Source organism: Typopeltis vanoorti, chromosome 15 (genome assembly GCF_054136105.1).
Source record: "Typopeltis vanoorti isolate ZY-2024b chromosome 15, IOZ_Tvanoo_1.0, whole genome shotgun sequence".
NCBI classification, from domain to species: Eukaryota; Metazoa; Arthropoda; class Arachnida; order Uropygi; family Thelyphonidae; genus Typopeltis; species Typopeltis vanoorti.
This window is the reverse complement of record NC_143563.1, coordinates 59,031,849-59,056,822: the sequence shown is the minus strand read 5'-3', so window position 1 is coordinate 59,056,822 and position 24,974 is coordinate 59,031,849. Positions and strand designations below refer to the sequence as shown.

General features: G+C 34.0%; 1 protein-coding gene across 3 annotated transcripts in view; it reads left to right on the top strand.

Annotated features, from left to right (window-relative positions):
- The window catches only part of LOC150098790 (nuclear transcription factor Y subunit alpha-like), a 162,907-nt gene that overhangs the window by 80,179 nt on the left and 57,754 nt on the right, over positions 1–24,974 (top strand). For all 3 annotated transcript variants that reach the window (XM_090405100.1, XM_090405099.1, XM_090405101.1), the window contains exon 6: positions 23,731–23,873. In XM_090405100.1, coding sequence (XP_090261226.1) covers positions 23,731–23,873 — 143 coding nt within the window. The remainder of the gene's footprint in view (positions 1–23,730; positions 23,874–24,974) is intronic.

Genomic DNA, 24,974 nt, shown 5'->3' with positions numbered 1-24,974 from the left:
ACCCATCTTTTACAATCTCATTACAAACATTTCTTTCTTTTTTTTTTTCCTTCTTAATGCTCTGCTATCCAGAGAAGATAGAATAGTGAATGTATTTTATCTTTTTTTTTTTTAATCTACTTTATATTCTTTTCTGACTTCTCACCATCTCTAATAGTTTCCTTATTTCCTTTCAAACACAAATTGTAGTGTTCTAGCCATTTATTTGCACGCGCGCATACACACACACACACACACACACACACACACACACACGCACACACACCTTCTCCCTCTCTCTTATCCAGAATTGACAATTACTCCTTTAATTTGTAATCACACCTCAAATCACTAAATTTTCCATGCTTGAACTTCATCACTTTGGCTTACAAATCACTTTTAACTCCTTTCATCACCATGTCTTTTATAAAGCATGAGGCATGTATGTTTCACGTGCAGCATGTAATAAAATTTTTAAATAGATTGCCATTGAATAAAGTCATAGTTGGCCTGGTTGTAATGGTTAGCTTATCCACTTTTAAACCAACAAGCTGCAGGTTTGAATCTTGTTGTAGACAATGATTTTTGTGATAGTCTTAAGTGAAAGATGAATTTTATTCCTCAGCAATATGACCACCACCCCATTTATTGAAGGCCTAAAATGGCTTAAAAAAAAATGGTTAGCCCACCGCAAGTATTAACATACTATAGTTTACTAACTTTTATGCTTGGGAGTCACGTTAAAAAAAGACTTGTCATCTAGACTGTAAATTGATGTTTCTACTGCAATTTCAGTGTCTTCAGGTGATTATCTATCTAGGATAGACAAGCCATACTGTAGTACTAGATTCTGATACTATCCTTTCAGGAAGTAGTGAAAAATTTTAAATTCCAGATTTCCCATTGAATTGGGATCTGTTTTTATGTATTAAAATTTATTGCTATAAGCATAAGTTTGTGCTAGTCCTTTGATTGAATCATTTCTCTTTCTGTTGTCCAAAAATGAATTGCTTTTATTATTTACATACATATTTAAGTGACTTCTCTTTTAGTCCTTTTCTTTTTTTGTATTGTCAAATGGCATCCCTAAAAACTGGTAGACCATACGTTAAGGATGCTGCCATTATCTGATTTTCTTCCTGAACACTTGTATCACCATCTGAAACCAAATTACTTGATTTGGATTTTATTAATGCATTTTTTTCTGATTATTACTTTTATTTTATTTTATTATATATTTGAATCCAAGCCTCTGTAGCTCAGTTGCTATAGACAAAGCCCTTTGGTCAGAAAGACCTGGGTTTGATTCCCATCAGTGACATGAGGTACCTTTATCTAGTCTCTTTTGACGAAAGCTGAGTTAGCTGGTCTCATATGGAGGTAGGGGGTTTTTTCCACCTGGAAACGCGGATTTTTCATCACCCAGAGCAGGCAAGTTAGCCCCATGAACACATGCATCTACAGATATAGGACACACTGGTAGGCATAGGGCTAACCATCTTATACCGGTTGCGGCTGCAAGAATAAAAAACCTTGACGACATAAAGGTAAAAGAGGAGAATTAAGAAAGAAAGAAAGAATATATTTGAATCCCATTTATGAAACATAAACCTATGGTATTGTGAGCTACTGATTGTGGAATTATCCAGAGTATTGTGGAAAAATTCAGAAAAAAATCCAGTTCCAAACATGGGCCTTTTCAAACCACTTCATACCAACAGCTATTGTGTAATTACAGCCAAAGCAGTGAAGGCTCAGAGACTAGTGTATTATGTATATTGATTTGTGTGTATGTTCTTCTGATCACTTTATCTATTTTGCAGGTTGAAAAAAATGTGAGTTTCCTGAAAGTAAACCTCTGCTACATGTATATAAGACCATCTAACTCATCTTCATTTGAAAAGCTGTTATGCAGGTTCTTCTTGTTCTAGATGACATTGGAATTCAGATCTTTCCATCTGGTAGACATTGTTATTACTGATGAGGTATGAACACTTCTCCAATAGTCAGAATGGTGTTTCACACTGGGCAGTGAATTCATCTAACACCTAAAGACATTCAGAAATATCCATGATACTCTGAGATTTAAACTCGCAACCTTTTGGTTGGAAAGCAGATATACTACACACTTGGTCATATTTTTATTTTTATTTTTGATTTTTTTATGTGATGCCAAACCACAAAAGGTTATAAACCTATAGTACATTACTACTGTAGGAGGGCCAAGGATGTTTTCCTTATTTTATTAATTAATTATATATATAATTAATATTTATTTATTTATTGTATTTTTATTTATTTTTTTAAGCCTATGTCATCCTCCAGTAAGCAGGGTGGTCACAAACATCCATGTCTATTTAAATATAAAGAGCCAACAGGCTTCATTTCGGCAATATAAACATTAATTAAATTAAGGGGATATTAGATCCCACATTGTTTTAAAACCGAATAAGAAACTCAAAGATTGGAATCGGAGAGTTTCATGCCTAATATATAGTATAGTATAAAAAAAACTATAAAAGTATCGGCGAATACTAGCGTGAGCTAAATGCAAGTAGTCCTACAACGTAGTATAAACATGGGCAACTCGTTGCAAAGGTGGGTAAAGTTCTGATCGCTATTCTTGGTATTTTCCATAATGTAAAAACACATTTCCTAGGAAATGTATGCTGTTATTACATTATGGTGGGAGATCGCTACCCAGACTGGTTTCAGCCTTTATTGAGGCTTCATCAGTGAGTAGCTAGACCAAATACATTTTCTAGGAAATGTGTTTTTACATTATGGAAAATACCAAGAATAGCGATCAGAACTTTACCCACCTTTGCAACGAGTTGCCTGTGTTTTACTACGTTCTAGGCTTACTTGCATTTAGTTCACGCTAGTATTCGCCAATACTTTTATAGTTTTTTATACTATACTATATTCGGCATGAAACTCTCTGATTCCAATCTTTGAGTTTCTTATTCGGTTTTAAAACAATGTGGGATCTAATATCCCCTTAATTTAATTAATGTTTATATCGCTGAAATGAAGCCTGTTGGCTCTTTATATTTAAGTAACTTAATGGGTGCACCTTTTGGACAACTCGTATAGCAGAGTATATAAGTTCTTTTCACTATACCCTTTGGTATTAATTTGGTCTAGCTACTCACTGATGTAGCCTCAATAAAGGCTGAAACTGGTCTGGGTAGTGACTTCCCACCATAATGTAATAACAGCATACATTTCCTAGGAAATGTATTTTTACATTATGGAAAATACCAAGAATAGCAATCAGAACTTTGCAACGAGTTGCCCGTGTTTGTACTACGTTCTAGAACTACTTGCATTTAGCTCACGTAGTATTCGCTGATACTTTATAGTTTTTTATACTATACTATATTCGGCATGAAACTCTCTGATTCCAATCTTTGAGTTTCTTATTCGGTTTTAAAACAACGTGGGATTTAATATCCCCTTAATTTAATCCATGTCTATGGTTGAATTGGAACTCATAGCTTGTTGATCGAAGAGTGAGTACACTTGGCCAGCTAAGCCCTCAGATTGCCTATTATGCTAGAATTTTCCTCAAAGGGGGGATATAGTGATATTTGATTTCTGAAATATAGAACATTTGCTATATGGGTTTGCAATGTTACCTCTGTACTGCTCTTGACTTTTTAATACTGTCACTGGATTCCATATCCACTATCCTTTGCACCAGGATGCTGTTCAAATATGAGGGTGGTCTGAAAAGTTCTCGACCTAACAATGAAAAAACAAATTTTATAATTTCAAAATTATTTTTATTTTTCAACATAATCTCCCTTAAGACTAATACATTTATTCCAGCGATGCCCCATTGCCATTATCCCATCCCTGTAGTGGTTCTCAGTAAGACCTGCAAAATACCCCTCTACAGCTGCAATCACCTCTTGATTCGAAGAAAAATGCTGAGCAGCGAGGAAGAGTTTTAGTTTTTTGAAGAGATAGAAGTCAGAGGGAGCCAAATTGGGAAATGGGGTGGATGTTCCAACAATTCATACTTCAGATCCCTTAATTTTCCCATTGCCAAAACACCTTTGTGGGCAGGTGTATTGTCCCGATGAAAGATGCTTTTTTCTTCTGCAAACCACCGGGTCTTTTCTGATGAATTTTTTCATCTAGTCTGGTTAAAAGATTGGGATAATATTCCCCGGTTATTGTTTTACCATTTTCAGGATAATTAATAAAATAATGCCTTTAGCATCCCAAAACACCGATGTCATTCCTGTTGATGGAACAGAATTTTTCTTCTTTGGCACTGAACAACCGGCTTCTGTCCATTGTTTTGACTACTGTTTGGATTCTGGTGTGTAATGGTGAATCAACGTCTCATCCATAGTAATAAATCGACACACAACATCAGTTTTATTCTTGTTAAAACACTCTAAGCACTGTTCAGAGATTTTCATGTGAGTGCGTTTTTGATCTGCTGTGAGCAAGCGCTGCACCCATCTTGCACAGTTTTTTCATTTGCAAATCTTCATGAAAAATATATCCTACACATTCTTTTGAAATGCCTATTGTCTCAGCAATTTCATTCACTTTGACTCGCCAGTCATCAATTACCATATCATGCACTTGATCAATGATTTCTGGTGGTGTTACACTTTTTGGACATCCTTCACATGGATCATTTTCAAGGCTGGTATGGCCATTTTTTAAACTCAGCAGCCCATTTCTTATTTGTTGAAAATAAAGGAGAAGAGTGCCCATAAACTCTTATGAACTTAGAGTGAATTTCTTTTGCCGTTAAACCTTCTTCATCATCATCATGCATATCAAGGATTTAGGTTTAGCATGGCCTGTTCCAGCCTTAGAAGTCATCGTTTAAGAGGACGTCCTGGTTTTCTTTTTCCTAATGGCTTGTACTTTAAGGCTTGTTTTGGTCATCTTTCTGTTTTCATTCTTTGAACGTGTTCCATCCATTTATCTTTATATTTTTTAATTTTTTTCTATTACTGGTTCTTGGTTTAATTCTTTCATTATTTCTTCATTTCTTTTGGTTTAACCTTCTTTGTAAAAGAAGGTTAAACCTTCTTTTACAAAGAATTTTATAACTGCACGATACTCAATTTTATCCATTTCAAGGGATACAGACAACAGTTTTGCTTCAGACAGCTGTATAAAACAAACTACTTGATAGAATGACTTGCAGTTTCACATGGATGCTTATGACAGATGTACCAAGATAGAAAAAAAAAAATCTTGTCAAATAGTGTTGCCATCTATGGTCGAGGCCGAGAACTTTTCAAACCACACTCGTAGGTACGTTTTGGCATCAGTAAAGATAGCCTTTGTAGTTTGTCATTTGTAAAGACAGGATTTATTCAGTTGCATAGGCTTAATGCAAAAATGCATTAAGCCTGCTTATGAGATGTGCTAATTTACTATTTTTTTTCTATTTTGAGGAAAATAAAAACCTGAATTTGTGGGAGAAATTTTTTCCACCACTATCACAGAGACCATCTAACTCAGCTTTTATTGAATTATCATAGCAAATGTTTCTCAGATTCTTCATGATAAAGACAGGGACAGTTACTTAAAGGTGGTAATGGATTATTGAATACTTAAACATTTGAATATTGAATATTTCTGAAAAGATTATTTTGATTGTATGTATTCATTCTTCAAAAAACAGTAATTTAATGAACATCATTGAGGTTCTCTCATTGTTGCATCTAAGAATTTGCTTGCAGAGTCACTTAAAGCTCATCCATGCAATAGAAACAAGACTTTATTTCTGATATTTCCTCATCTTAGGAAATCATACTAGCATTAAGTTGCATATAATCAACTCTTGCCAGCAAACTCATAGGAACCTTACAAATAAGGGAATGATTTGCTTTAGTGGATTTTTTTTTAGAATACATTAAATCAGTTTTGACCTATGGTACTTTGTCTAAGACTGTGTGCTAAAGTGAGCATGCTTATTGTAACAATGAGAGTTGAGTGTAATCAATGGAAATGTTAATCATGCATAAGTGTTGACTAAATTCTCTAGATATGTATGGATTATCATTCCATTTTTTTTATAATTCTCTTTCTAATTTTGATTTATAAATAACTGCCATCTTTTCTGTTCATCAGGAAACTGCTCATTTCTATAGCTCTTCACTGCTATATACTATTGTAGTTTTTATTTCTGTCATAGACCGTAATAAATATTGTAGCTAACTAATGCTCACATTGGTATAATCTAATACTTTCCAGTTTATACGAATAATAATGAACTTCTAATGGTTAATAGCTTATTAAAGTAAGTTTCATGGCTTATACATGTCACAGAAATTATATAGAATTTATTCAAAAACAATATATTTCATCCAATAGTATGTGGACATAGGGAGATAGACCATTAACTTCATTCAAAGATGAATCAAAATCATGTATATATTAGCTTGTGTCTTGATTGCAGCTGAAGTATATGGCATTTCTGTAATTTAAGAGAGGTCAGTAATATTTTATATAGGTTAAATTAAGGATACAACTCAAGTAGCTTCCTGAAGCTGGAGTGACTTTAGGAATCACAAAAAGCATATGTGATAAAAATTCTAACATGTTTAGGCCAGAAAGAGTAAGTTATGAAGATTAATACCATTAATTCGTTGCCTAGTTTTGACAGTAACAAATCCATGGTCATAACCATGACAGCTAATTGGATTTTTAATAATACCCTATATAGGACTAGTTTTATTACATTATGGGAATCAGTTTATTAATAATCAGAAATGGTTTGGTGGCAGTGGTATACATTGAACTGAGTAAGGTTATAATATCTATAATATTTTAAAAATATCTAGAATTGAAAAGAAAAGAAATTTATGGCAATAAATATGAAGTAATTACTAAAATAAAAAGCCAAAGGGCTTCAGTTCAGCAATGCAAAATTATACAAGCAAAGTGAATATTAGATCCAGCATTATTTCAAAGCCAAATGTAGAAACTATGAAATCGTTTCTACATCAGCCCATAAGGTAAGTTGACCTTACGGGCTGATGTGAATGTACTCACGAGTTGCCTTAGTGTGGACTACTTAAAAGATATAGGCGCAGCTCAACCATCTATATATTTGCCTTTTATCAGTCCATTCTGATAAGGTTTCACTGGCCTGACAGCTGTTTCGAACTGGTCAGTTCTCTTCAGAGACTAGGCAGAGACCTCAAGAGAGCAAAAACTCTTGTTCATTTCAAGTTCCTTAGTACTGAATGAAAGTTTTTGCTCTCATTCCATCATCCATACCATGGGCATGGATGTTTGTGATTGCTGTTGGTGTGTTGAGGCTTAAGCGCTGTGCAGAATTCATGTTGGAGGTTTAATGGAATAATTAACAGCACCGAGAAAGGATTAAAAATAATTTTAATACTTCCAATATTTCGTCTGTCAGAGAGACATCTTCAGGGATTACAAAAAAACGTTTTGTAACAACACACACACGTGCACACACAAAAGCAATACAGTAGTGATGAAACTAAAGTCCTATCTAGGTGGTACGCTCTCTATGGGCATTTGCAGGTGGCCTATGATGCAAAGAGGGATCTCTGATAATTAATGTTTCCCAAATTTTGGGAAGTTTAATGCAACCGTATTTGTTTAAATTAGGTTGATTCCTGAGTGCTGATGCAGATTCAAAAAACAGTCTTTCTCTTTTGAATTATTCCATTAAACCTCCAATATGAATGATTGCTGTTGGGTGGGATATGAATTACATTGCTCAGTGTGAGATCAATGTCCCACTTATTGGAGACCTGAAGTGGCTTGAAAAAGTTCCATGTTTGGTCTCTAGAGCAGGACTTCCAGACTAAGCAAAAAATGAATAAAAATACAAAAAATATATAAAGTCAATAAAATAGGAAAAAATCCTTTACTTACCCACATACAAATCTACTAATTCCTTTTTTTTTTCACTCTATCCATCCCTTAGGATGGGTAGAGTCCCCTGATTAGGAGTCATGATGAGTTAATACAACCAGCGTGTTTCTCCTCGCTGCACCCCACAAGGGCAGGTATTTTTTGGCTGTTGATCTGTGTGTTCATGGAGCCTGTTTGCCTGTTCTGATGGGTGAAAAACCAGAATTTCTGGGAGAAAAAAACCTCTACCTCTGTATGAGACTAGCTAACTCACCATGTGATTGAAAATATCAGGTAAAGGTTGCTCATGTCATAGACAGAATTTGAACTCGCATCCTTCCATCCAAAGGATTCATCTATACCAAAGACAAGAAGAGAAGGAATGGCCTGGGATGTTTGGGAAGCCAGTTGGATTTGAAGAAGGTTCTGGGTTGGGTAAGGAGAAAGAGAAATGGCTCGAGAAAGGTGTATGAAGTTGCATCTAATAAGTGGTAGCAGTGAAACTTGTTATCTATCCAGAAATGAGAATCATGTTTCTATGCAAATGCTAGAAGTATCAGAAACAAGGGAAATGAAGTGATTGCATTGATTGAGTTTGTTCACCCAAAAATTGTTGGAATAAGTGAGATATGATTGAATGAGGATGACATCTTGATCAGGAATAGAGATGAAAAAGTGATGTTTTTTGTGTAAATAGAGAAAGAGTAAAAAAAGGATGAGAGTGCTATTGATGATAGAAATAGAGTTAGGTCTCTACTTGGTATGAGAGGAATAGTTGGTGATTTTGAGGTAGAGGTGAATAGAATGAGATACTTAATCGGATGCTGCTATAGACACGATAATGTAGAGAGTAGTGATCAAGAAATGTATAAGCAAATAGGGAAGGGTGATCATTATGGGTGATTGTAATTATGGCGATATAGATCGAGATCACAAGATAACAAACGGAAGTTAAAAAAAAAGAATTCCATTTTTGAGGGATAACCACAGTATGTCACAGAGGCCAAACAAGGATTTAAGGGTCTTAGATTGATCTTTTCATTAGAGGATGTTATTATAAATGAGGTGTCAAATCTCCCTGCAGTTGCTGAGAGTGACCATAAAGTGATTACCTGGGTGATTGCCAACCATGTGTGGACTTCTGTGAGGAAAGTGGAACTAAAAACAAGGCTGGTGATTATGAGAAGCTCAGGAAACAGCTGAGCAGCACTTGGCTGATGAAGCTAAAAAAAAATCTCTAGAGTTCTTTCAATATGTAGTCAGCAAAAAAAAAAAAATGATTATGTTAGGATGACAATAATTGAAGGTAAATAGTATATGGACAACTGCTGCAGAGGATATAGTTGAGATATTTTATGAGCAGTTTATAAAGGCATCATGGAGAATTTTAAAGCATTTGATCATGATGAGAGGAGAGACTGACTGTGAATGAGCGTGAGACTGATGTTAATAAGGCTGTGAGACTTAAGGATATATCACCACATATGTTGAAGGAATGTGCCAGGAAGTCGACATCTACTTTTGCATATTTGTTTAATACGAGTCTTACATTGGGCCAGCTTCCAACACAGTGGAAGGAAGGAAAGATTGTAACAATTTGTAAGAGAGGTGACAGAACTCAAGCATCAGATTATAGGTCAATCTGTGTCAGATGTTGTGGTTAAAGGTTGGAGAGGTTAGTGAGAACCAGGATCCAAAATTAGGTTGACAACAGTGGTTATTATCTTTGATGAATAGCATGGATTTGCTAAAGGTAGGTCATGTTTTAGTAATCTGCTTACTTATTACAGTAAGGTGACAATGACATTGGATTAGGGAGATGGATACAGAGTAGTATACTTAGATTTTGTGAAGGCTTGTGATGATAGATTACCACATGATAAGTTGATAGTCAAACTAGAGCAGATGGGGTTGGATATTAGACTAATGCATTATTCTATCTGACTATCTGATAGGTATCAGCATGCTGTGTATTAGGGAGAAATATTCCAGAAGAGGAAAGTCACTAGTGGTGTGTGTCAGGGGTCTGTTTTGGGGCCATTGATAGCCCTAAAATCTTGTATATTAATGATATTGGGGAAAATTTGAATGGGAGTATTCAGTTGTGTGCAGATGATGCAAATATGGGAAGAATTGTGAGGAGTAGAAGATGTTGCCTTACAAGAAGACAAATAGACTGAGTGAATGGCATGGGAGTGAGGATGCCAGTTCATTGTTGCAAAATTAAGATTTTAAAGTTTGGAAAACAAAGATGGGTTGTAGAATTTACTCTTTGATGGGGATATATCATGGAGGTGGAGGAAATGAGAGATCTTGGGGTAATGTTTGATAAGGATTTAAAATCTAAAGGACACATTGCCAAAATAGTGAGAATAGCAATGAATTCTGGTATGATGCAAAGGACACTGATTTGTAAAAGCCAGGAGATTCTGCATTATATAAGACCTTTATTAGGCCATATATGGACTATTGTGTACAAATTTGGTCACCTGGTTTTCAAAAGAATGAAGAGATATTGAAAAGGTCTGCTAATTGGCTAAGGTAGTTTTTGGTCTCTGGAATGTTGAGTATGAAAAAAGTTGAGAAGATGCAGTTTGAAGAATCTAGTGGATTGGTGGAAGAGACATGATATGATAGATGTACAAGTTGATAAGGGGGTTGTTATAAGATTAACATGAAAGAGGCATTTTCATAAAATGCTGGGAGATGGGGAAGAACAAGAAGTATCCCTGGAAGCTTTATAAAGAGAGTGTGGGCAAGGGAGTGAGAAGACTTTTTTCATGGAGAATGAATGATTAGAATGCAGTGCCTGAGAATGTGGTGTCTTCAGAGAATTTGAATGTATTTAAGGCATGGTATGATGAGCTTTTTATGTGTATGATAAAAGGACCTCTGGCAATGAGTCTTTGTCTCCATGGAGGTCTTGGAATAATAATAACTTTCAAAGTATGATATACATCATGTATAATTTAATGTCTAAGTTTATTCTGAGAAAAAATTTCATAATAGATATGGAGTCCACTGGATGAATAATCAGATTCTAAAAGGAATTCAATATAAGAAAAAATTACAGAAAGAACATCAGTTTGATAAATGAATTGAAGTATGACAAATGTTCATTAAGGATTGTAAAGGGAAATTCAAATTACATCTAGTTAGGATTAATCTGACAAGCTTTTTAAGATGTGAAAAAATGGATAAGGACAATAGCGATGAATTAAGCATTGCCAACTCCTTAGGCACAATTTTCAGGAATTGAACTGTGGTTATGGAAGAATTTAATATGTGAGTATTAAATGATTCATTTATGTTTATTGGAACAAAAAATATTGCTTGAGAAGCAGTATTTATTTAATGCATAATACAGGAGGAAGAAATTGTTAAAGTTTTAACATGTTCACACCATGCACTGAACATATTGTATTATTGAATACTTGTCCATGAGGCAGGATGTGACAAATAGAAACCAAAGCTGTATAGAAGGGAAAGGACTTTTATTTTCATGTTATATAGGTAGCTCATAATTAAGAGAAATTCTATATCTGTTTGCAGTTTTAAATTTCTAAAGATGTGGGTAATTATTTTAAATCTGCGTTAATCAGATATGAACTATTTGTGTATGACTGGCACAATCTGAGGGAAAGAATAGGCATGAAAACAAATAGGTTTGTTGTAAAGAAATAAATATCCATTACTTAAATTAAGGGGATATTAAATCCCGCATAGTTTTAAAACCGAATAAGAAACTCAAAGATCGGAATCAGAGAGTTTCTTGCCGATTATAGTAAACTATAAAGTATCGGCAACACTAGCGTTAGCCAATGTAATTAAGTAATGTTTTCATTGCCAAAATGAAGCTTATTAGCTCTTTATACTTAAATAAATATCCAGTTTACAGATGTGATATTATTAATAGTGGAACAAATTACTGTGCTAGTGAATGAATTACATGTCATCCTATAGACTCTAGTTATGCATGTACATATTTATGAAGAGCTATGGTTGAAATTAAAAATAATAATAAGGGGGAGAGATTTATGAATAAATAGTACAATGAATTTACTCCCCCATACCACCACTACAACAGCATTGCACTGCAAAGGTGCAAGCAAAACAAAGTAAAATTTTTTGCTACAGTAAAAAAGGTTTTACTGTAGCAAAAAATACAGTAAAATGTTCTAAAAATATATTTTGAAATATTAGATAAGGGAAATTTTTTCAAAGCATTTTTGATGACATGACATCTCTTCCTTCTATTCTTTAATCCCAAGAAAGAAAGAAAGAAAAGACTTTCGTTTTTGAAGTTTATTCCCAAAAAATTCAAGAAAAGCTTGGCTAATCCTGAAAGATTAGCAGGGATTATTATTTTTTATTTTTTTGGAAGTCACTTTAGATAAAAAGGTGAAACTGTAAAGCTTTATACACAATCTGTATTTATTTTCAAAATTGGCATATCAGACTTTATTTGAGAGTGAAATATATGAGAGATGTCACATTACTGGATTTTGAATGTTCTTCCATAACTGGTATTAAAAAAAAAATCTGATTATTTTCTGTATGTTTGATTTTTTTTTTTGATGACTGAACTTGGAGGGAAATAGGAATGGAAATTATCCATTATGTAAACAATAACATTTGGCATCTATATAAAAATTATTGCAAGTTTATTTAATTGACTGATAATTTGAATACACATGCAACAATTCTCAAAGCAATGTTTTATTAAATTTTTAAAAAAAATTGTAGAAAATTTGAATAAAAAATATAGCTCACATAATTCATCATACTTGCACATATGCAAATACAATTCTTCATTCCTAGAGATTGGGAAGGGGAACTACTAATTGCAATGATTGCCTTTGTTGTCTTTTTAGTATTTTTATAGATAATGTATGATGACATAGTCATAATATAGAGATAGTATTAGATAGTCATGTATACCTAACTTATATTGTTGTAACTTTTGATTTGGCAGTACAGCTTTTGCTGTTCTTGTGCCAATAAATCATCTAAATCAATCATATATATTTCACTTGATGCAGAAAACAACCCATTTATATAATGCATAATATTTTTAATAGCAAATGTTTTATTTATCTAACTATATATATAAATTTAAAGTAAAGAAACATTGCTTTGAGATATCATCTATACCATGAAGACAGTTCATAAATATTAGTTGTAAATGAAAATTTTACCAAAAAAACTTGAGACTTGCATACAATATAAATTGACGATTGTGTAAAAATGTGCCCACCCAAAGCAGAAAGAAAATGTTACATAGTTTTAAAGCAAACTCCCATCATATGAATAGTATGTGTGAAACACTGCCTGCTTTGGATGAATATGTTAAATCTGTTGGTAATTGATAACGATGGAAGTAAGAATAACATATCCGCTTTGTTGGAAATTGTCAGTGCTAATTGGTCATTTGTTGATCATCTTCAATGAATTGCTGAGATTAAGGATAGTACCTATTTATCATTGTTTTTTTTTTCTCTCTCTGACTGATTTTCGATTACCAAATCTCATGATCCTTTGATGGCTGATTTTTACAGATTTCAGATTGTAGAAATAAAATATGTCTGTTTACACTGTTTTATTGTCTGTTTTTATGGTTACGTATTCAAAGCATCTTAACTTGTAAATTGATTGTACGTTGATTATTTTAAAAATTTTTTATTTTTGGTGTGGTTTTCTGTGGTTTCACGTGCCATCTTTCACCTAGAGGTTATGAGGTAGGTTAGAAGTGGAACTTGGAAATCTGTAATTCTCATAAACACTTAAGACCCTTTGTATGATGTTTCACATCCAAGTTTGCAGCTAAACTTATAAACCATATTATGCTGTTGTAAAATTTCTGTTGTTGTTTTTAAGGGCAAGTTGTATTTTATATGTCTGGAAAGGCTTAGGTGTCCTTGATTATTCATAATAGTGCTTCATAGTACTAAAAATACATTTCTTAAGCTTACTAATATCTCACTGGTTTTCTATCCAGGGTCTTCAGAGCACAATTATAATTGTGATAAGCACACAACACTGAGCTAAATAATCGTGGAAAATAGTTCACATTGTAACTGAAACAGAATTAATGTCCTTGCATGGCACACTGTATGGCCAGATAACTATAAAATTAATTTGGAGAAGTTAGGCTATAAGTCTCAAAATGACAATCTCCTACATCATTGAGCTATACTTGAAGTTGGGAGAATGCTTCATAGATCATGCTGATTCTAAATATAGTCTCTCAGACCTCTAATGACTTCTATGTAATATTGATGTTTTCATCCATCCAATCCTATGTATAGAAGTATCCAGAGACAGGTCTGCCAATCCTGACTTGCCATACAGATGATTGTGTATGGCAGATGTTAAGTGATCTGTCAGTCTATCCAAAGTAGACCAAACTGCATGTACAAGAAACTATATACACTTCAGGATGTGCAAGGGGATGAAGTTGGTTGTTAGGAGAATGGACAAAGGCTACTAGCTGAATGAGAGGTTTGAAAGCAGCATGGAGATCAGATTTGTTGAAAACTTTGGTTATTTTTTTCTAATATCCTCTTAGAGCAGAACCATTCAATCCCATATATTAATTCAGTGATGTGTGCTTGTCACAGTTTTAATTGTGTTCTGATGATGCTGACTACAAACCATTGAAATATCAGTGAGTTTAATAAATTTATTTTTTCTTCTCTTGGTATATATACCCTGAAGCACTATTATGAGTTTTATGTTACTTAGGAGAAATTTATTTAACTTTTAAATAATTAAATTCAAAATGTGATCTGCTGAGATCACATGTTAATGTCATGTAGTGGGGGGGGGGGGGGGGGGGCAAGGAAATGCTCAAGTACATAGGCCTGGCCATAAAGTGAATTTAACATATATGTCTTCCACAAGTATTTATAAATAATATTGATGTGAATACATTATTACGATAGTACCTTTTTTTTGTAATCTTAGGTTTCTATAATTTTATTTTTGTCAGCAATCTAAATTAAGTTTTTAATGGAGACCCTTTTGAATTGTTGACAAATGAATTTTCAGAGATATTACTTCTTGAGCATTTTCAGTAATCTATATATGGATGACACTTCTACTTGGTCTTCTTTTAATTCCCTATTTCTGCATAGATGATTATGCTGAATAGATAGCAGATTTATCCTGAACCACATTTATTTCATAACATAATAATTTCCTATCCCATCTTCATTTTACATATTAGGCTCTATGACCAGGTAGTATGGTTTCTTATATACCTAATTTTGGTATAATAATATGATGATGATGATGATTATTCCTATCTCCATAGTCTATGTGTCTGTGTGCATATGTTCTCTAGCTTGTTTACTTGTATTGCAGGAGGAAAAATATTGCCGCCTCCATATGAAACTGGTTAACTCACCTTCAATTGATGTAAAGCCATTATAAAAGTTCCTCACATCCTGAATAATATTCATAGCCAGGTCTTTCCAATCCCAAGAGCATCATCACTACAGAGGCACCACATAGTAATTTATTATGTTATACAAACTAGCCTTTTGGTGCATGTGTAGCATGCTAAATTATCACTTACCTTGTTCTTTTATGTTATATTTCAGTTTACAAGAATATTTGAGTAAATTGGACTCATGCAGCATATTTGGAAGTTGTAGTGCACATCTTACCATTGTGCTAGGAAGCAATTAAACATCACCTGATCTGTCTTTGACGCATACAAATGTTTTATTATATTAAAGGATATATTTTATTATTCTTACTTCTCTAGTGACAGAAAGAAAGGAATATGTTATTTATCATTTTTTTAAATAATAATCCTACTCACAGAAGACTGGAAACCTGTAACACATATTAGTATATGAGTGAATTAAGGATTAGATAATTTGGGAGCTCTGTTCTAGAGACAACACGTAGCACTTTTTCAAATCATTTGAGCTATAAGCAAGGTGATTGTCTCAGACCTAGTGATGAAAGTTCATTTACATTTTGTTGTAGTTATTGTATTATATTTTTTATATTATTTTCATTAATATTTTTGCTGTTGTCTGTTAAGTGTAGGATCCCCTTAACAGGTGGTGGAACTAATAACATGTACTTCCTAGCATATCTTATGATAATTCTGCCTGGTCTTGAATTCTGCAAACTTCAGTCTGGTCTTGAAGTTATGTGTGTTAGGTTTCCTCTATACTGAAAATGATAACCTCCAGAAATATTTCTTTCAAACAGCAGTTTCAAGTTTCAAATCTGACCTTTTGAAACTCTCCACTTTCAAGAGGCCACATTGAATTTTGATATATTCATACCACTGGATTATTTGTAGAAGAGTTTAAAGCTTGGTTTTTACATATTTCATAAACAGATTGTGATAGACATAGAAAGGAGTAAACTGGTGGTAATTTTTTTTTGTTTTAATAGCAATTTTTATTTTTTTTTAAAATCCTAGTTTTAAGACATAAATGAATGGTACTGTTCTTGGTGGTAGTCATGATTGTAATGTGTAAAATAATATCAGAGCATATCATTATGTCTGCTTTCTTTAATATAGTCTAGATTTTATGTTTTGAATCTACTGAATATATGTATCATTAGCGTCATCAGACCTCCATGATAGGATCTCCTTAACAGGTGAGGGGATCCTCAACACTTTTTGTGGGAGGTCTCTCTCACACACATACACACATATACAGGCTCATCAAACCATCATGCCTTAAATACATTCATTGTATCTGCACTCACCACACTCTCAGGCAGTGCATTCCAGTTGCTCACTCACTCATCCATCTCCATGAAAAAAACTTGCTTCTCACTCCTCTCCCTCATCATCTTTATAGAGTGTCCATAAATAACCTCTTGTTCTCTCCCCCTATTTTGTGGAAAATCTCATTTACATTAATCTGGTAATAACTCTTACCAACTTATGTGTTATCGTATCTGCCTTCCTCCTCCTCTCTTTTAGATTCTGCAAATTTCATTTTCTCAACTTTTTGAAAAAATGAAATTTGAGACCAGAAATCACTTTAATCAATTGTCTCCAGATCCTTTATGGTATGCCTTCTCCCTTTTGAAAGCCAGGTAACCAAATTTGTGCACAGTAGTCCATATGTGGTCTGATCAAGACCTTATACGATGGAACCATAATCTCCTTACCTTTTTGTGTCATTGTCTGCATCACTGAATCTGTTGTGCTGTCCTTAAAGCAAAGTTACTCTCTAAATTTTAGATCATCATCCACTATCACCCCCAGATCATTTATTTCTGCCACTTCATCCAACATATCCCAACCAATTCCATACTCTGCATCTGATCTTTATTTCCTGAAACAAAGATTGGGTGCACTTACACTTTACAACATTGAATTTGTGACATCATTCACTTGCCCATTCACTCAGTCTATTCAAGTTCTCTTGTAATGTCAACACATCTGCTCCACTCTTTAGTTCTTTCTGACTTTGCGCCATCTGCAAACAACTGCATATCCCCATTCGTATATTTCTCAATATCATTAGCATAGTCAAACTCATCCATTAGATATTGATTATTCAATCCCAACTATTCCAGTTTAATTGCCAACTTGTCATGTGGCAGTCTCTCAAAGGCCTTTGCAAAATCTAACTATACCATTGTGTATACATTCCCCCTTGTCCAATGCACTTGTCACCTTATTGTAATAATAAGCAGATTAGTAAAACATGATCTTCCTTTAGCAAACCCATGCTGTTGTCAAAGAGAATGCTGCTAATTTCAACTCAATGCTGAATCTAGGTCCTCACTAATCTCTCCAATACATGAACTACAACACCAGACACATGGATTGATTGGCCTGTAATTTGCTGATTGATTCTTGTTGCCTTATGAAGTAAGACAATCTTGCTGTCCTTACACTCCTTTGGAACATGGCCCAGTGTAAGACTTACACTAAACAATTAGATCAGGGCAGATGTCAACTCCTGGCACATGCTCTCAAAAGAAGCAGTGATATATCAAGTCACACAGCCTTATTAACATCATGTGTGCTCTATTCTCCAAATGCCTCCTGTTCATTCACAATCAGTCTTTCCTCCTACTCTTTTCTAACTGCACTCAAGCTTTATATGATGTCATATTCATGAGGATGAATTACCTTTATGAACTGCTGATTTAATATCCCAACTATATTCTTCCTCTGTAATGGTTATCTTTCTATCATATTCACTGATCAATATAATCCTTCTATAATCATTCTTTCTTCTGTTGGCTGCATATCAACAGAATTGAATTTTTTTTTTTTTTTTCATTAGCTAAGTGCTCTTATACACTGCAATTTTGTAATCATTTCCAAGCTAATCGCTTTCCTTGTCTGCTCTTCACACTCCTCCTTAATACCTTCTTCCTCAAGCATGCAAGAGATTGCATGCTTATTCTCTTGGTTCATCCATTTCACACCTGGAATAAATAACCAAGCAGTATTGATCTTCTTTCCACTCATCACTTTATTCCACAATATAAGTGTTAGCATCTCTTAAGGTTTTCATAATCACCTGCCTTGAAGTCATACATATATCCTTTCTTCACCGTAGTTCTCATATAGCTGGCCACCACCCAGGTAATTACTTCATAGTCACCCCCACCAACAAGAAGGAGATGCAACACTTCATTTATAATAACATCCTCCAGTGACATGATCAGAACCAAGACACATTAATCCTCATGTGTACTCTGTTACATGCTACCTAAGGTACTTGTTCCTCAGAAAACTCTACATTTATTTTTTTTTATCCCCAGATGCTATCTCTTCATCTCATTCTATATTACTATAATTAAAATCCCCCATAATGATCACTCTTTTCTTATTTGCTTGGCTGACTTGCTTACTTGCCTGATCCTCGATTTACATGATACTCAGATTGCACAATTTCAGTTGAATGGTTGAAACACTGCTGAAAATTTTCATTTTACACAGTACAGTTTTGGTTTAATGCAGTTTAAGAATTACAAACAAAAAAAAAAGTGTGTTGCATTAAAAAGCTATGTAGGTGTCCCCATACCCATTGTTGTGGGTTTTGTACCTATCAGTAGTATATAGCTATCGAGTATATCACACCACTTGTTCTTCAGCTGTTATGGTGCACTCAGATCAGTCTGCCAGACATTTGCATGCAATTTTTAGACGTAATAATTAAGCTGTAAAGTAATGTTATATTCTATACAATGTGGATTAAAATGAGCTATTATTATAAGCATGTAATCCACTAGCTAATTTAAGTACTACTTTATTATTTATCAGTGTACATTTGCTTGTTTGAAAATAATATAAGGAAATAGTTGTTCAGACATTGTTATATATACTGTATCTTTAATTATAAATTACTTAAATAAATTATTTGTTTTGTTTAATAGCATGTTTTATCATTCTTAAATTTTTTTTATGTATTTGTGCATAAAAATAAAGTGCTAAATGTATTTTTAAAAATATTTAATTGTGTTGTGGAATTTATCCCCTCATTTTCTATACAAATGTTAGTCTTGATTTACACAATTTTCATTTACGTGGTACTTTTGCAGAACAATCGACCATGTAAATCGAAGATTATGTGTACATTTCATTGTCTGCCTTCCATATTACCAGTTCTATAGCAACTAATCTTTCATTCTATCCATTTCTACCTAATACCATACTGCCTCATTATTTCCCTTGCCCCCTCCTTTCATGGACATAACTCCTCTATCATCAACAGCACTTCACCTCTCTCCTTTTGCCTTTTCTATCTTCACAAACAACATTTTGGAGTGATTGATCAGTTCAACAATTTCATCCATATAGAAACATAATAGTTCATTTCTGAGTGTATAACAAGTCTCACTGGTACTACTTCCCAGATATGACTCTCCACACTGCTTCCTGGCCATTCTGCTCTCTCTCATTATCCATCCCAGAACCAAATGTTCTCCCCCCCACACACACACACATCCGTCTGTCTTGCACTCTTATTCTCTCATGCTACTCCTTTCCCCATTTATAAGAACTCTCTCTCTCTGTTAATCTCTCCTGTCTATGTTCTACTCTTCTACATCACTTCTTGAAATCTACTCTTTACAGTTAATACTCTTCTTTCCAGATTACTCACACCAAACCCATTTAAATGCAGTCCATCACCCTCATACAGTTCCATTTGTCACTCAAACTCATCCCACAAGTTTACAAACTGCACTCCTTTCTCCTCTCATGTTTCTGCTAACATACTGTTCATGATCTATGCTTGCTATGTGAACTCCTCACTGTCATAGTATGGCTGCGCACTTTGCCTTTCTTACTACACTGTCATTCCTGACTCATCCTCCTGATATTCATTCATTCCTACTACCACTACCAACTCATCAGTTTCTTGATATATGCACCATCAATGAGTGGGCAGGCTACTGTGACAGCACTAAATGATTACATTTACATTATTACTATTAATCTCCTATCAACAATTTTCTTCTAAATTAGTCTGTTACTTCTCAGCACTCCAATATTATCATATCTAACATTTTGGTCTTCTAAGGCACTTCTGACTGAATCAATCCATCTGGTTCTGGGTCTTCCTCTGGATAGCTTTCCTGCCATCTTATGCATTAAATTATCTAACTTCTCCTCTCCAATTCTGTTTAAGTGATCATTACTGCCATCTTAGGTTAGCCTGGTTCACACATTTTTGAATGCAAGTTCCTTCTTAATGTCTTCATTTTTAATATGATATTCTGTCATTGATGCAATCTGCTCAGGCCCCTAATTTTTCTTGAAACTCTCATATCTGTGGTCTCTAGGCATTGATCAAGTGATTTATTTCTCACTCAACTCCCAGATCCATAACTTAAAACTGGTTTGAATAATATCTTGTATACTGCTAATTTAATGTTTTGGCTATTTTCTCTCTTATTCTATATAAATTTATTCAACTGGTTACCCACTATACCTTGCTTATTATGTTTTCTCTTTCCATATTTAATATGCTATCTTCACTAAAAGATGTGCCTAAATAGCTGAAATATTTTACTTACTTCATTTCTTTTAAATCTTTCACATTCCATTTATGGCATGGGAATACAGTATTACAATCGCCTATAATTATGCTGTCTGACATTTTAAGCATTTATTCATTATCTCGTAATTGCTTTAAAGGAGTATCCTCGGAAAGAAATAAAAGAAATGTGATTTCTTTTAGAGTAAAACCCTAAACATTTCCTATGCACCAAGAAAAACAAATTGGAAAAACTCAAGTCCACTCATTTTGCGAAACGAAAGGGCGAATTTTCAGACCAAATTTGTTACAGCTGTTATTGAGATTAAAGAATCCTGGTGGCTTGCATTGGTTGTGTTTAAGAGTACAGTGTCATCTGCATAAAGCAGAAAGCTAAGTTTTGATACCTGCAATTCTAATATCAAGTTTTAATGCAACTTTCATAATGCAAATACAATCCATATAGATGATGAATAATAGGTGATTTCTAAGCTTTTTCAATAGCCTTCAGAATGTTTTGCCACCTTCCTGATATTTATTTTCTATATTCATACCAAAATCTTCTCTTGATTTTTGTTTAACTAGTTTTACTCATAGCTTAGCTCTCTTACATTTTTCTCTGTATTCTTTTAGGGCATCCACCAAATCATTTGCCAGAAACTTTTGGTATGCATTTTTCTTTTCCAGAACTGGTTCTTTAACTTCTTGTGTCCACCATGGTGTTCTTATTTTTCTATTACAGACAACTTTGCCACATACCTCTGAATCAATCAGTTTTTTCATCAGTTTGCCACCGAGACTCCAAGTTTAGTTCTTGTTTTTGAGCTGTTTTTTTTTTTTTTTTCTTTCACAATGTTTGTTTAGTTGAGTCTACCTGTAAAAGCTTCTCAACTTTAAAAATTTTATTCTTATATACTGTTCTTTTTAATATGATATTCATTTTTATTCGACTTAAAATGAAATGACTGTCATTTCCAATTTCATATCCTCTGTACACTCTCTTATATTCTGAACTGGCATGAAGATAGAACTTCATATCAATTCACTATAAATGTAGTTGATTCCTTTCTTGTTTCTTTTGTTTTCTCTCCACTTGAACTTGTACATATTTTTATGTTTGGAACATGGTGTTAGTAATGACTAGTCCATATCCTGAGCAGAAATCCGGCAGGTACTTAACATTATTATTAGCCTTGCCCTTTTCTCCAAATTTTCCCGAAACTTTTCTATATGGTTGTTGGATTTGTTTCTTACTCTGCTGTTTAGATCTCCAACAGGAATGGAGATCTACTTGTTCATTTCTTTATGGCAGATGCCTGCTCTAATGATTGAAAAAATTCCTCCACTTTTTTCCATGGAACTTCTGTGGGATCATAAGCAAAACTAAGTTTCATTGTCCATTTCACCATTTTGAGGTTTGCCCACATAACATCAAGAAGTTCATCTTTATGTTTGGTGGTAAATGCTACTACTCCCCTTTTTTTTTTATCGTTATTACCCAAATATAATATCCTGTAGTGTTATTATTTAGTAAGATCTCACTTGTTTTTTTTTTGTTTTCTTTACCTAAGTAATTCCTATTATGTTTGTGTGGTACTCTTCCAGTTCTCTTGGAAGTTTGACTTCCTATCTATGAATACTCCTTATGTTGTTGTTGTTTATCCCTCATATCCAATGCCTCAATCACTCTGGTCATTCTGCCACCAGAAAACAAACCTTGTATATCTTCTCATTCCCCATACTTCTAATAATCAAATACCATATACAGTGCCATTCGTGAATTATTTGCAGCTTTCATTCTGTTCTCCATCTTCACTCTTACATGCATATCTACAGTTCTCTTCATTTCATTTTGTATATGCTTCATGTCTTTCCTCATCTTCACCAACTCTGCTTTCAAATCTTGAGTAACTTTCTCGTGTCATTCACTCTCACCATGATGCTGTCATCTGCACATTCTTTCTTATTGTACTCCCATGTTATCTTAACATCAGTCACACAGTCTTCTTTGCCATCAATCTTGAATGCTTTCTTATCATCATTCACACTCCCTTTTTTCACCATATAGAGAATGTTTTTTTTTTCAGTATATTTTTTTTAAAATTCATGATAACTATTTGATTACATTACATAACACATTCATTAGTATTTAGTATCAGTGATTGGTCTGACTAGAATGGATAGTTTTATATTTTTTTTCATAAACTATATAAATGAGGAAGTGAGGAAAATGGTTCCTCAGTGTCCTTATTTGAAGATAGTTAACTTTAGTCTTATGAAGCTGATTAATTATGCTTACATTTTAGCACATTATTAACGATCAGAAGACCTAAATGTATCAAATTGTCTAATCTTCTGAGTAGAGAATTTTATTATAAACTTTGATGTCACCTGGAATTTGTTAAGTTTGTGTTTAAATTTCCATTAAAACTGTTTCATTATATTTGATTTGATCTGATTTTCCGTTGCAGAGTCAGAATATATATATTTTTTGTTTGCTTCATCACTTGCACATTACATTCACAATCCTGAGCTAGAGTGTTATTTAGAACTAAGTCACTTTAATATGTTTTCAAGTGCTGCCTTGTTGCAGTCTTAAATGTGGGATGTTTTCCTTCTGAAAACTCAAATTTATCCCCTGTTGTAAAACTGAGACACCAGCTAGTGATTTGCATTTGATAGCTGTTTATACGTATCTTGGCCTTAACTGCATCATCATTAATCCCAAACATCCTAATCCAAGCTCCTTGATATATAGTCAAATAATAACTAAAGAGAATTTTGCTTGACATCAAAAATGTTAAGTATTGTTATTATTTTTGTGTATGTGTGCATATACAAAATATTTATGTAATACAAATATACTAATTAGTATAATAATTTTTTTTTTCAGGGATTATTCAGATTCCATCAGTATCAGTAGCAGCTCCTGCTCCTCAAGTTGTACAGACAACTTCTACAACTGCGGCAGCAGCAAGTCCACAGACTATCACCATTCCTTCATCAGTTGGTGTTCCATCAGGAAATATAGTGATGGTTAGTTCTTTTTTTTTTTTTTTTTGGTTTAAGTGCTTTTCATTTATCTTTTTTAACATTCTAATTCATTTTTATTAGTAGTGAAGAATTTATGGAGACACAACACATGTGTTAGAATAATTACTTTATTTAACATTAGGAAAGTAACATTCGACGTTTCAACCTTGGTATTGAGGTCATCAAGAAAAATGCATATAAGATACAACCTACATACGCTATACAAAGTAAAATGAATCTAAATGCTTGCTAATCTTTTAAACTAGACTGAATTATGTTGGAGGCTTATTGGATTTTTTACAACACTCAAAAAGGATTAAAATAGAATTTAATACTTCCTATATTTCGTCTCAATCACTGAGACATCTTCAGGGATTATAAAAAAACTAATGTAACATAAATACAAATAACAAACAATACTAAGCCCACCCACGTGGGTGACACTAAAGTCCTAACTAGGTGGAGCGTCTAAGGGTAGTTGTAGGTGACCTGAAATGTAAGGTGGGACCTCTGGTGATAAGTGTTTCCCAAATCTTAAGAAGCTTAATGCAACCATATTTATTAAGATTTGGTTGATTTCTGAGAGCTGCTGCTGATTCTAAGAATAGTCTCTCTTTTTTGAATTTGCTGTGGTGGAGCATGGTGGTTTTTTTCCATGAGATCCTATGGGTTGTATCCAAGACATGGTCAGCAAGGCCTGACTGACCATAGTCGTGGTTGCAGATGTATGACTTGTGTTCCTCCAGGCAGATGGTTGGTGATCTGACTGTCTGTCGAAAGTACGCCAGCTTACAGGAATAGGGTACTTTATAAACTCCAGGCACTGAGAGAGGAGGGAGCTGATCTTTTGTAGAACGGATAAGGGTAGCAAGTTTGCAGTGGGGCTTAAATGCTGTGTGTAGTGCTTGTTTAAAATCTTGGCTATTTTTTTGGATGTGCCACGGATGTAGGGTATGGTGATGATATTTCTAAACTCTTTCTGATGAGAAGACCGAAAATTGGGGGAGGAACTGATTATTTTTTTGATACTGTGATCGCTGTAGCCATTGGAGAGGAAAGTGTTGTATGTGGTCAAGTTCAGTTGTAAGGGAGGTTCCGCTGGAA